The sequence below is a fragment of the Ovis canadensis genome, chromosome 3, assembly GCF_042477335.2.
Source record: "Ovis canadensis isolate MfBH-ARS-UI-01 breed Bighorn chromosome 3, ARS-UI_OviCan_v2, whole genome shotgun sequence".
Taxonomy (NCBI): domain Eukaryota; kingdom Metazoa; phylum Chordata; class Mammalia; order Artiodactyla; family Bovidae; genus Ovis; species Ovis canadensis.
This window is the reverse complement of record NC_091247.1, coordinates 214,652,471-214,664,775: the sequence shown is the minus strand read 5'-3', so window position 1 is coordinate 214,664,775 and position 12,305 is coordinate 214,652,471. Positions and strand designations below refer to the sequence as shown.

General features: G+C 42.6%; 1 protein-coding gene across 2 annotated transcripts in view; it reads left to right on the top strand.

Annotated features, from left to right (window-relative positions):
• The first annotated feature begins 319 nt into the window (after positions 1 to 319).
• LOC138437858 (antigen WC1.1) overlaps positions 320 to 12,305 on the top strand; it is a 62,277-nt gene continuing 50,291 nt past the window's right edge. For both annotated transcript variants that reach the window (XM_069585830.1, XM_069585829.1), the window contains exons 1-2: positions 320 to 449; positions 5,404 to 5,724. In XM_069585830.1, the coding sequence (XP_069441931.1) occupies positions 377 to 449; positions 5,404 to 5,724 (394 nt within the window). In that variant the 5' untranslated portion in view covers positions 320 to 376. The remainder of the gene's footprint in view (positions 450 to 5,403; positions 5,725 to 12,305) is intronic.

Genomic DNA, 12,305 nt, shown 5'->3' with positions numbered 1-12,305 from the left:
AGGCCAATCGATTCTACAACCTGACTGCAAAATCTCACACTCCTTGGGGATCAGCCAGGGTGATCAGAGGAAAGAAAGGTTTTCTACGCCAGCCCTGATTATGGGGCCTGGCTCTCAGGACCACGGAACCAGGAGGTCAAAGGACCGTGTTGCTCATATAAGGAGATGTTGAAGACGCAGAAGCTCATTGGTGTCTGAGCTTCAGAAAGTGGCTGATGCAGCCTCTGATAGTGCCTGAAATGGTGAGAGGTGTCGCTATTGGCTCTCAGGAGGGAGGGTGTAAGGGGTGGTCTATATAGACCCCGGTCGGCACCCCGACACTCCTCACAGGCTGATCCTGCAGCTGGGACTGTGACCTTGAGGACGTGGGGTCAGGATGGCTCTGAGCAGATGCCTCTCCCTGCGGGGACTCTGTGTCCTCTTCCTCGGCACTGTGGTGGGTGGTCAAGGTAAGAGCTGGCCTTCTGTCCTGGGTCCACAGCAGGGGGGTGGACGCCTTGAGGAAGGGAAAGGTGTATGGAGTTGTGGAGCCTCAGTCTTAGTGTTTTTGACCAAAAAGTAGCCACGCTGACTGTGAACATTGGTCCCTCTCCTGTGCAGGGTCCACTGGTCATAGCGGCAGATTTTACAGAGCAGTGAGGTTAGGTCTGGACCGAGTTGGGTCAGCCTGAGTCCCCTCCGCTGTCTCCCTTGTTCTCAGGGAGCTTCTAGGAGTCCAGTGGCTCCTAGTGTGTGGAAGTTCCAGCGAATGAGCTCAGCAGGGACTCTGGGCTGTTCCCACACGCTCCACGTGCCTGGTGTGTGAGCACTGCCCCTGGGTCCCCGTGTTTCTTGCGTCTGTGCTCCTGTAGGCTCTGTGCTTGTGTGTGTGTGTGTGTGTGTGTGTATGCGTGCAGGTGAGAAGTGTGGGAGGGTGTGTGTGTGTGAGGGTACGAGGAGTGTGTGTGTGTGAGTGTGTGAGGAGTGTGTGTGTGTGAGGAGTTTATGTATTTGTGTGTGTGAGGGTGTGAAGAGTGTGTGTGTGTGTGGAGTATGTGAGGAGTATGTGAGGGTGAGTGAGGGTGTGTGAGGAGTGTGAGTAGCGTGGGAGATTGTGTGTATTTGTGTGAGAATATGTGTGTGTATGTGGGAGCGTGTGAGGCTGTGTGTGTAAGGGGGATGGAGCCTGTTTCTGTGAGAGGAACGGGGCTGCTGAGCATGGACTGTGTCTGCTGGTCTGTGAAGCACTTGGGTGTCCACAGGGCTGGGTGTCACGGCCACTCCTTGTAACTGGATCAGAGATAATCGTGCCCCTGCCCATCTCTCTCTGGCTCCTCATCCCCATCCCCCAGGCTTCCCTCTGCTTGTTGACGTGTCTGCCCAGCACTGGGCTCTGTGAGAGGCTCTGCCTGCTGGCCTTGCCTGTTCCCACCAGGTGTCATTAGGGAGCAGAGAAGCCTGCATTCAGGAGAGGGGACCTCTTGTCTGTAGAGATCAGCTGATGCATAGCCTCAGGTGTATAAGTTCCCGAGTCCCTGCCCCGGTCCCTGTGACACATTTCCGGATGTGCTGGGGGCCTGGGACGGTCCTTTCCCCTCTCAGGAGCTGCTGTGACTCTGTAGGGAGCCCTTTCTCCGTGCCCTCTCCTGTCCCTCCCTGGAGCTGCTTTCCCCTGGGTGAGGGTGGAGTGTGTTACCAATCCTTCCTCATGGTCTGCAGGGTTTCTTTGGACAAATCCGCGGATCTCCTTATGGGAGTCCTCTTCGGTGACAGAACTTTTTTCTTCTCTTTAGACTTAGAATTCTCTCATTGTCTTTGCTTTTGACAGTTTACTCTGTGCGTCTTGGGAAGGTTGTTCTGAATAGAAATTTTGGGGTGACTTATTAGCTATTGAACTTAGATGTCCAGATTTCCCCGCAGGTTTGGGAAATTCTCAGTCTGTCTTTCTTTCTATGCTAGGTCTCCTTGCTGCCCGCGGGCTTTCTCTAGCTGCGGTGAGCAGGGGCTGCGCCTCGCTGCAGTGCACAGGCTTCTCACTGCAGGGGCTTCTCTTGGTGCAGAGCACAGGCTCTGGGTGCACAGGGTTCAGCAGCTGGGGCACGCTGGCGTAGCTGCTCTGTGGCATGTGGAGTCTTTGTGGACCAGGGGTTGAACCCATGTCCCCTGTATTGGGGCGGGCGAAGTAGTATTCTTATCTACTTCACCACCGGGAAAGTCCTCAGCCATTATTTCTTTTCTCCTTCACATCTCCTGTGACTCCATTCGATACATTGTTTCTCTTTATGGTGTACATATTTCCACTGCTTTCTATATTCTTTTCATTCTCTTTTTGTTTCTCTAATTGGATACTTTCAACTGATCTTTCTGCTAACTTACTGGTTCTTTTTTATTTTTTTTCTTTTCCTTGGTCAAGTTGTTGTTGAATCTCTGTACTGAATTCTTCAGTTTACTCATTGTATTGTGTTCATGCTAAATCACCTCTGTCATGTGTGACTCTTTGTGACCCCATGGACTGTAGCCCACCAGGGTCCTCTGTCCATGAGATTCACCAGGCAAGAATACTGGAGTGGGTTGCCATGTATTTCTCCAGGGTATCTTTCAGACCCAGGGATCGAACCCGAGTCTCTTACATCTCCTGTTCTGGCAGACGGGTTCTTTACCACTTGTGTCACCTGGAAAGCCCATTCATTTATTATTCAGCTTCAAAATATCTGGTTAGTTCTTTTTTTAAAAAGTGTATGTCTTTATTGCTCTTATTTTATTTGTATTAATTTCCTGTTATCAATGAATATTTGAATTTTCTTGTAACTCTCTAAGCATCTTTTGAAGTATTGTTTGGAATTCTTTGTCAGGAAATTCTTGGATCTCCATTAATTTGAGCTGGTTACAAGAGGTTTACTGTATTCCTTTGGTGGGATTTTGTTTCCCAGATTCTTCTTGATGTCTTATTCTCTTCTAGATGTCTGCAAATTTAAAAAAGCTGTCACCTCTGCCAGACTCTATGTCCTGATTTCAGTAGAAAAAGCCTTTCACTTCTGGGTAGCGGCACAGTGGAATGTCCTGCAGGGTGCCAAGTGCAGAGGCATAAGGTGGCACTGGGTCTGGGAGGGCATGAGGCTGTTTGGCTCAGGCTGCTGACATCCACAGCATTGACAACTGTGTGGTGTTTGGCAAGTGTTGAAGGGGTCTGCTGTCGCTGGAATGGTAGTTAGTGTTCTCAGCAGTGCCTCCGGTTCCAGAGCCTGGGGTTCGTGGCCAGCAGTGGCGGTGGCCAGAGCCAATGGTGTGCACACACTTGGCTTTGGGGGCCTGTTGCAGGTGCCTCTGTGGGGGAGATGATGGTTGCAGGTGCTCAGGTTGTGGGAAGGCCTAGGAAGGCAGCAAAGACTGAGACCAACACTGGCTCATTGCTCAAACTCATGTCCATTGATTTGGTGGTGCTCTCTAACATCTCATCCTGTGCTTCCTTTCTCTTTGTCCTTCAGTCTTTCCCAGCATCAGGGTCTTTTCCAATGAGTCAGCTCTTTGCATCAGGTGGCCAAAGTATTGGAGCTTCAGCCTCAGCATCCGTCCTTTCAATCAATATTCAGGGTTGATTCCCTTTAGGATTGACTGGTTTTATCTCCTTTCTGTCCAAAGAACTCTCAAGAGTCTTCTCAAGCACCAAGTTTGAAAGCATCGATTTGTCAGGGCTCAGCCTTATTTACTGTCCAACTCTCACATCCATACATGACTACTGGAATCCATCATCCGTGCTGGTTATTAATTCTTTCAGGGGTAAAATCTGCTGCATCTGTCTGCAGAGCAGGTCACTGTGAACTGTGATTTCTCCTGCCATGTGGTTGCTATTGGTCTTTGCTCTTCTTTCTTAGGCCTAGCCAGCTCTATAAGACTGGCTGAGCTTTGCAGGTCTGCGTGAAGAGAACCTGAAGCAGGACTTTCGTATGGTGCCCGCAAAGGCTAGGGACACTGGTTACTCAGCCTGCTCTTACCCTCCCGGTGAGAGAAACTCTCCTGGCACCCTTGGCACTGAGTGATTCTGGTTTGGAGGATGTAATGATGCCTCTAAAATGATAGTATCTTGGCATGGTCAAATTTCTTAGGGTACTCCAGATCTTTCTGGAGCTGTTTTTGCTACTGATCGCTGTCTAAGTTTGGTCTTTTTTAAGAGGATGGGGGCTTCTCTCTCCTACATCAGCATTTTGGTAATGGCACATTTGAGGTCTTTATTCTTTGAGAGAATGGTTTTGAGTGTAGAATTTGAGATTGGCAATTGTTTTTTCTTTCAGTGAATCTAAGGCTTCAGTCTACTCTACCCTGACATCTCTTTTTGTTCTTGGGGTTTTAGATGTTAGTATAGATGTTTCTCAATTTTATATACCTAGTCTTTATCTTAGTATTTTTCTTTCTGTCAATTTTCTGCTGTCATTTTCCATTTTAGTGAAAGTAAGCTAGGTATGGTGTAGTAAAAAAAACAAGATGTATCCTTATATAACATGTTCTGTTCACTTTGGCAGGACTTCTGCTATCGTAATTCTTCAAGCACTCAGGTTGTTGAATTCTCCACCATTGTATTATGCTCCCACTGCAATACAAGGCTGCAGTATTTGCTGCAGTAGAAAAATATAGTGGCTCTTAAATGTTTCTATGTGGAAGTGACATCATTTGTTCTGCCACTTTGTTGAATGAGCCAGATCACATGGTTATGCTTAACTTCAAATAAGTAAGGAAGTATTACTATTTCCACATGCTCACAAAAAGACAATTTTAAATGTTGCTGAACACTAGTAATGTCTCCATCTATAATGTTCCTACAAATGAACTCCTTTTTAACACAGAAACCAGAGTCGTCTTAAAACTTAATCGCTAAAGTGCCATCTGATCACTTTTGTCAAACTCCATTTGTTAGATGCGTGTTACTAGGTACATTCGAGTGTGGATTACACAAGGACATGAACACCAGGTGGCAGGAATAGCCAGGACATTTCAGAGCCTGTTCCCCAGCCCTTTGTTCCTAAGCTGGATGAGATGCTCCCTATGGACAGGGAAGGAGAGGGAGGGTTCTTCCCTGGATCCCGGGCCATGAGCTGTAACTGAGATGGGGAAGCTGGGCCCTAGGAGCCTTGGGCACATCTACAGGGAGGGCAGCATCTAGAGTCTCTGAAGCCTTGTCCTCGGTGGTGTCCCTGAAGCTGGTTCTACAAGATCGTGAGAAATACCTGGTGCTTCCCTTGCTGCTCCAGGTTCAGTGATGGCACATTGGGAGCTTCGAGTTGGCCATGGTGGGATGTTTATACCACAGAGGTCAAGAAATACTGTATCCCATGCACTCTTTCACTCCTCAGAGAACTTATATTTTAAATATTATATCACTGCAAGCCTCCTAAAATCTCTCCTGTGTCCTGTGTCTGTTCTCTCTTGTAGCTCTGGAGCTGAGGTTGAAGGATGGAGCCCACCGCTGTGAGGGGAGAGTGGAAGTGGAGCACCAGGGAGAATGGGGCACAGTGGGTGATTACCGCTGGAGATTGGAGGATGCGTCTGTGGTGTGCAGACAGCTGGGGTGTGGAGCTGCCATTGGTTTTCCTGGAAGGGCTCCTTTTGGGCCAGGACTTGGCCCCATTTGGCTTTTGTATACTTCATGTGAAGGGACAGAGTCAACTGTCAGTGACTGTAGGCATTCTGATATTAAAGACTATCGTAATGATAGCTATACCCATGACCGGGATGCTGGAGTAGTCTGCTCAGGTGAGTCCTGTCTGACCTGGGAAGGGATCTCTAGCAGGGAAAGACTCTGTCTTATCACCAGAATGGCTCGAGATTATGGATTATAGCCTTTAGAACATGCTTGGGTGAAGGGTCTGTGTGATGCATCACAGAAGGTAGAGAAGTCAGGTCAAAAGTTTCATACAGATACAGCTGCTGTGTTTGACCTCCGTGACATAGTCTCATCATGGTAATTGTTCTGTTTTCTTTGACATAACGGTCAGTACAGTGTGGCTACATGGTTGGGAGGGTTGGTCACAGGAGAGTTATAGGCAACAAGGTTTATCATACTCATAGGTCCTAAAACTCAGAGTCACACACTCCATCAGGTTGGTATGTGGAGGAGATGACAATAGAATAGGCTCAACCAAGCAATGCTGACCCCAAATGGCATGTGAAGACCCATGGATAAGTGACTATACCTGGGGTCAGGGTGCAGTTACACAAGGAAAAGGTGTGAGGGGATTTCACTGGTGCATTTAAATGTCCCTAGGTCACAGTCAGAGGAAGCCAGAAGTGGGACTCATGGCAGGGAACAGTCTCATCACCCTGGTGCACCTGATCAACTGAGTGGAGAACTCACATCACATTTGCCGAGATGTTGAGGGAGCAGGGAAATGAAGTCTTGAAGTTTACATCACAGCGGCTGCTGAAGTGCATCATGTATAAGAGGCAGTGAAGCTAAGAGGACCTGAAGTGACTCCTATGAAGTGCTCAGTGCTGTCTATGTGTTTGACCTGTGCCAAGGTGGATGCAGGAAAGACAGCAGTGAAACTAGGGTGTGAGTGGGTGGTCACAGTATTTGGCAGAGGCTTCTAGGTGTTATCATAATTATGGATTGGATGTCCAGGATATTAATCCCATCAGAGCAGCTGGACTGGAGGAAGATATTGTCAGTTATCACAGTGAGTTCCCTCAAGTAGGAAGCTGGTCTTGGGCAAGAATCACCCCGTCTGATGTGATCATGGGACAGTGGAGCCCTGAGGACATCTGCAGTAGGTCCTTAGCAGCCACAGCCAATCAGCTCTTGGGTGTTTATGTTGAGAAACATCATTGGAAAAGTGATCTTTTCTAATCTCACCTTCAGCAGATCTTTTATGATTCTAGTTGAAGCCCTTAAGAAAACAATTCTTTTCCTTTTTAAAAGGTATTTTATTGAGGTATGACTGACATACAAAACTGTGATAAGTATGCATTTGTGAAACCATTACAGCACTTGTCATAAATCTATTCATCTCATCAAAAAGTTTTCTTCCATTCTCTTTATCATTCTTATTAAAAATAATTATTGTCAAGGTGCTTGTAAATTTTAGTTGGAAACTTTTGCTTTAAGCAAACCTGTTTTCTGGCATCTCAAGTAACCTTCTTCATTGTCACAATGTCCTAATCATGGTTCTTACTGCAGATAAATTTGTGGAAACACTACAGGTGTCTCTACCATATTTTGATTAATCAGCATCTGAATGAAAATGGAGTGTGTGATGTTTGAACTTTCTGTGAAATTAGAACTCCCAATGTTATCGTCCTAAGAAGATTGACGTCTTGATATTAATTCCAGTTAAGATACACTGAACAGTAGAGAAGTGGAGAGTGCTCTGATATTTAAACCCTGATTGTGGTTTGTACTCCCTGACTACCATTGCTCTAACTTAGGCTCTCACATTTTTATGAATGGTTCCAGGTTCCTCTATTTCTCTATTTGTCATTAGTTTCCTCCCCTCGGTCTGTCTTTTTTGTATTTTCAGACATGTTTTAATGATGAGAAGTTAAGTTAAAGTGGCGGTGATGTAGTAGAGATAAGATTAGAATAGCTTGTCTTTTCATTATCTCAATCAAAATCGAACTCTTGGAGTTTCTTCTGCTTAATCTTAGGAGTCAGGTATGGAAGAGAAATTTCAGCCTCAGTAGTGGATTGTTGGAAGTGGAGTGCTGTGTTTAGGAGAAATCTAGAGTGGAAACAATGGCCAGAGAAGAAGGTAGAGAAGCTTGTTTGAAATAAGGAGGAGATTTCAATGAGGGGCTAAACAAATTGAGAAGGACTGTGGTGCAAGTGTGCTAAGTTGCTTCAGTCGTGTCCTACTCTTTGTGACACCATGGACCCTAGCCCACCAGGCTCCTCTGTCCATGGGATTCTCCAGGCAAGAATATTGGAGTGGGTTGCCATTTCCTTCTCCAGGGGATCATCCTCACCCAGGGATCAAACCTGGGTCTCCTGCATTGCAGGCAGAGTCTTGATTATCTTCTGAGCCACCAGGGACTACAGTACTGAAGTGCAGAAGTGGGAGGGGATGAAGATGCAAGGATTGCAGGAGGGGAGGTTTGGAAAGATGCAGGTCAGCTTCTACATTCACCACAGCCTCTGTGTTACACTTCCTTCCTGCCCTCATTCTTTCCCTCCCTCTCTTCTTTTATCCTGTTGTGGGAGTCATTTCTGAGCTCTGTGAAAGTGCTAGCATTGGAGGTGGCAGTTTTCTTAGAGGAAAGTTTTTATAATAGGGATTCTGTTTATTTAACAAATATAAGTTTACTCATATTTCTCTCTTTTTTTTGTATCAGATTTGGGTGAGTTGTGTTTCATAAGTAATGTGTTTTCAAGGACTAGGCCCACTTTACAAAAAAATTTTCAAATTAGAATAACACTGGTTCATCTCTCTTATCTTTAGATGTCGGGAAGATCTATAATGACATTCCTCCTTTTGTTACTGGTGGTGTTAGTTTGTGTTCCCTCTTTTCTTAATTGGTTTTGCTAGAAGATTATCCGTGTTAACGTTCTTTTTAAGAGAACCACTAATGGACCCTATTAATTTTTTTGATTTGTATTTTTCTACTTAATTGATTTCTGTACTCAGTTTTCACTCCTCTTTTTCAGTTATGATTTTCCCTGGTAGCTCAGTTGGTGAACAGTCTGCCTGCAATGCAGGAGACCCCTGTTTGATTCCTGGGTCAGGAAGATCCTCTGGAGAAGGGAATGGCTATGCACTCCAGTATTCTGGCCTGGAGAATTCCATGGATTGTATAGACCATGGGGTCACAAAGAGTCAGACATGACTGAGCGACTTTCACTTTCCAGTTATGATTTGTTGTTGCTTTTGTAGATTCTTGAGTCTTGGATCATTTTCTTCTGTTTCTATTTTTATTCTAATGTAGGCATCAAGGAAGCATCAAGGTTCTAAATTTTCTTTTAAGCATCACTTTATTTTTAAGCCACCCGTTTTGCTGGTATATAATTTATTTTGTATTTTATTACCATAAAATGTTTCTTTTTCTCTGAATGTATTCTTTGTCTTATAGTCTGACTTTGTATGATATTAATATAGATACTGTATACAGCCTTCTCTGATTTGTGTTTGCATAGTATATAATTTTTTACCTTTTTACTATGTTTCTGTGTTTATATTCAAACACATATATTTATAGACAATATATTGTTACATCTTATTTTATCTGGTCTGATGATCTTGGTTTTTATTTGGAGTACTTAAAGTATTTACACTTAATGTAATTATTGATATAATTGGGTTTAATTGTACTTACTTGCTATTTGTTTTATCTTTGTTCCTATTTTAATTTTTGAGTATATTATTTATCTTAAAACTCTATTTGCTTATTAATTGTATCAGATTTTTAGGTGATAATAAATAATGTAGAATTATTTATTTTTTAAAATATAAATTTATGTATTTTAAAATAATTTTTATTTAATTTTGGCTGTGCTGGGTCTTCTTTGCTGCATAGGTTTTTCTCTAGTTGTGGAGATCAGAGGCTCCTCTCTAGTTGCAGGCATGAGGTTCTCATTGCGGCGGCCTCTCTTGCTGTGGAGCACAGGCTCCATGGTGCTCAAGCTTCAGTAGTCATGACCCCCGGGCTCTAGAGCACAGGCTCACTAGTTGTGGTGCATGGGCTTAGTTGCTCCGTGGTATGTGGGATTTTCCTAGACCTGGGATCAAAACCGCATCTCCTGCACTGCAGATGGATTGTTCACCACTGAACCACTGGGGAAGCCCATGTTGAATTACTAATCTTTAATTACATTCCACCTTGAAATGACGTAACGTCACAACATGCAAAGTCAGTCACTGTAGTTTTCTTCCACTTTGGCCATTGGTGCTATCACTGCCACACATTCTACTTATAAATTTATTATGAATCTTATAGTTGCTAATATTTTTGCCTTAAATCTTCTAACAGAGAATCAACATTTAGCAGAGACTCTATACCATTGAGTGGATCCCTGTTTTCATTTGCTGTCATCTCCCTTTAGCTTGAAGAACTTTCTGAGGCAGTTTTGTGTAGTTGTATCTCGTGGCCTCCAATTATATCATTTTTTCATTTACTTGAAGTCGACTTAATTTTCATTCAGTTCTGAAAAATATTTTTATAGGTGATTCAATTCTAGAGTAACAAGTGCCCAACCCCAATACTTTACATATGTTTTTAGATTGTCATCTGACTTTCACTGCCTCCAGCAAAAAGTCAGTAAATAATACTTTTCCTTTTGTTCCGCTGTATATAATGAGTCAAATTTCCCTGGCTGCTCTTAAGATATTTTCGTTTGTTTGTCTGCCACTGAATTTCAGTATTTACATTGTCATGTTTTTTGAGATGACTTCATTACCTTGTTCAGGGTTTGTTTAGCTTTTTGAATCAGTGGATTTATAGTTTTCAATAAATTTGCAAAAAATTTCATTTATCTTTTCTTAATATTTTTCTGCACATCCCTTATTTTGAATCTCCAAATACACATATTTTAATTGTTTTTATATTATCCTACATGCCACTGTGTTTCCATTCATATTTCTCTGCCTTTTTACTCTCTTTGGTTCAGTTTTGATAGTCTCTATTGTTGTGTTTTACCTCCCAATTTTTTTATTCTACAGTGTCTAGTCTCCTGTGTAATTAATCCAAATAATTGTTCATTCCAATACTATATTTTGTCAGTTTTAGAAGTCTCATTTGTTTATTTTTCCTAGTTTTCCTCCCTGTTTATTTTTATTCATTAAGCATATTGATATTAGTGGTTTAAAGATCTCTTCAGCCAATTCAATCATTTGAATTGTAATTTTTGAAGGTGATTGAAATGATTATTTAAAAAAATGTGTTATGGTTTACATTTTTCCCCTTTGGAAATTCTAATAGTGTTTTGGTTGGATGTTGGGCATCACTAAGCAGTCCTTTACCAGTAAGAAATTTAGAAATAAATAATGAGAACACATCTAAGAATCAGGGTGTTGTACTTGATGAATCAAGTAAAGGTTTTTCATTGGGTTATTTTCATTCTGTTCAAAATGTGTTCCTCTGATGACCAAATGATGAACTTTGATTTTGGTTTCTCTCCTTTAGTTTTAAAAGTTCCTTGATCCCACCTTGCTGCCATATGCCCCACCTACACCCTACTTCTACAGCAGTAGCTGTCCTTTCTTATTTTCTTTTCCATTCATCTGTGTTTTTTAAGATTGTGTTTGCTTGTCTGAAGTGGGAGAGATGAAAAAGGATAGCAGCTTAAGTGGTAGATGGGAGGAGCAGAGGGTGATGTAATATGCTAACAACCTATTCAACAAGTATTTCCCAGAAATATTTACATATTTTGTCTGTGTTGAGGCTTTTTCAACTTGGAACTCTCCGAATTATGGCTTGTTTGCTCACTTCCTCCTCCTTCTCCTTCTTCTTCCTCCTTTTAGAATTGTAAAACATTCAACATGCCATTTTCTTTTAGAATTGTAAAACATCCATGAAAGAAATTAAAGACATTATTATCAATGGAAAGTCATTCTGTGCTTCTGTCCTGGAAGAAGTAATATTGTTAAAATGCCTGTACTTGTCAAAGTGATCTACAGATTTAATGCAATTCCTATCTAAATCCCAATGGCATTCTTAATAGAAACAGAGAAAACAATCTTAGGAGTGTGTGGTTTAATTTTTATATATTCATGAATTTCCTGTTTCCTATCACTACTGAGTTTCAGTTCCATTCCATTATGGTCATGAAAGAAACTTCGAATTATTTTAATATTTTTGAACTTGTTGAGACTTATTTGTAACCTAGCCTGGAGAATATTCCATGTGTGCTTGAGAAGAATGCATATTTTCCTGTGGTTAGAAGTAGTACAATGATAGTATTAAAATCAGTTAGCATTTTTTATGAGTCCTGTTTCAGAAGAAAACCTTTAATAGGAGATGATCTGGAAACTCAGCTGTATGGTAAGCTCCCACTGAGAACACACAGTCTACCAGATTCTTTGATAAATCCTAGGATTTCTAGAGAGATGGCTGGGTGTCTCTATGACTCTCTGAGTTTTCTTAACTCATCTTCTTTCCCACTGAGGTCACTGAATGAATTCATGGAATTTTTGCCATTGAGAAGACAAGATGTCATAAACATGAACTATTGATAGCGTCTATATTTCTTCTCTGGAGCCATCACCCATCTACAGGTTGGCATCCCCTCATGGATCCAGCCTCAAGACTTTCCCTCACCTAAGTCGCTTGAAGACTAGTTCCTGGGAGAGAAAATTGATCAGAATATTAGCCCCACAAGTTCCAGGAAAGCTTTCTAAGCCTTTCTG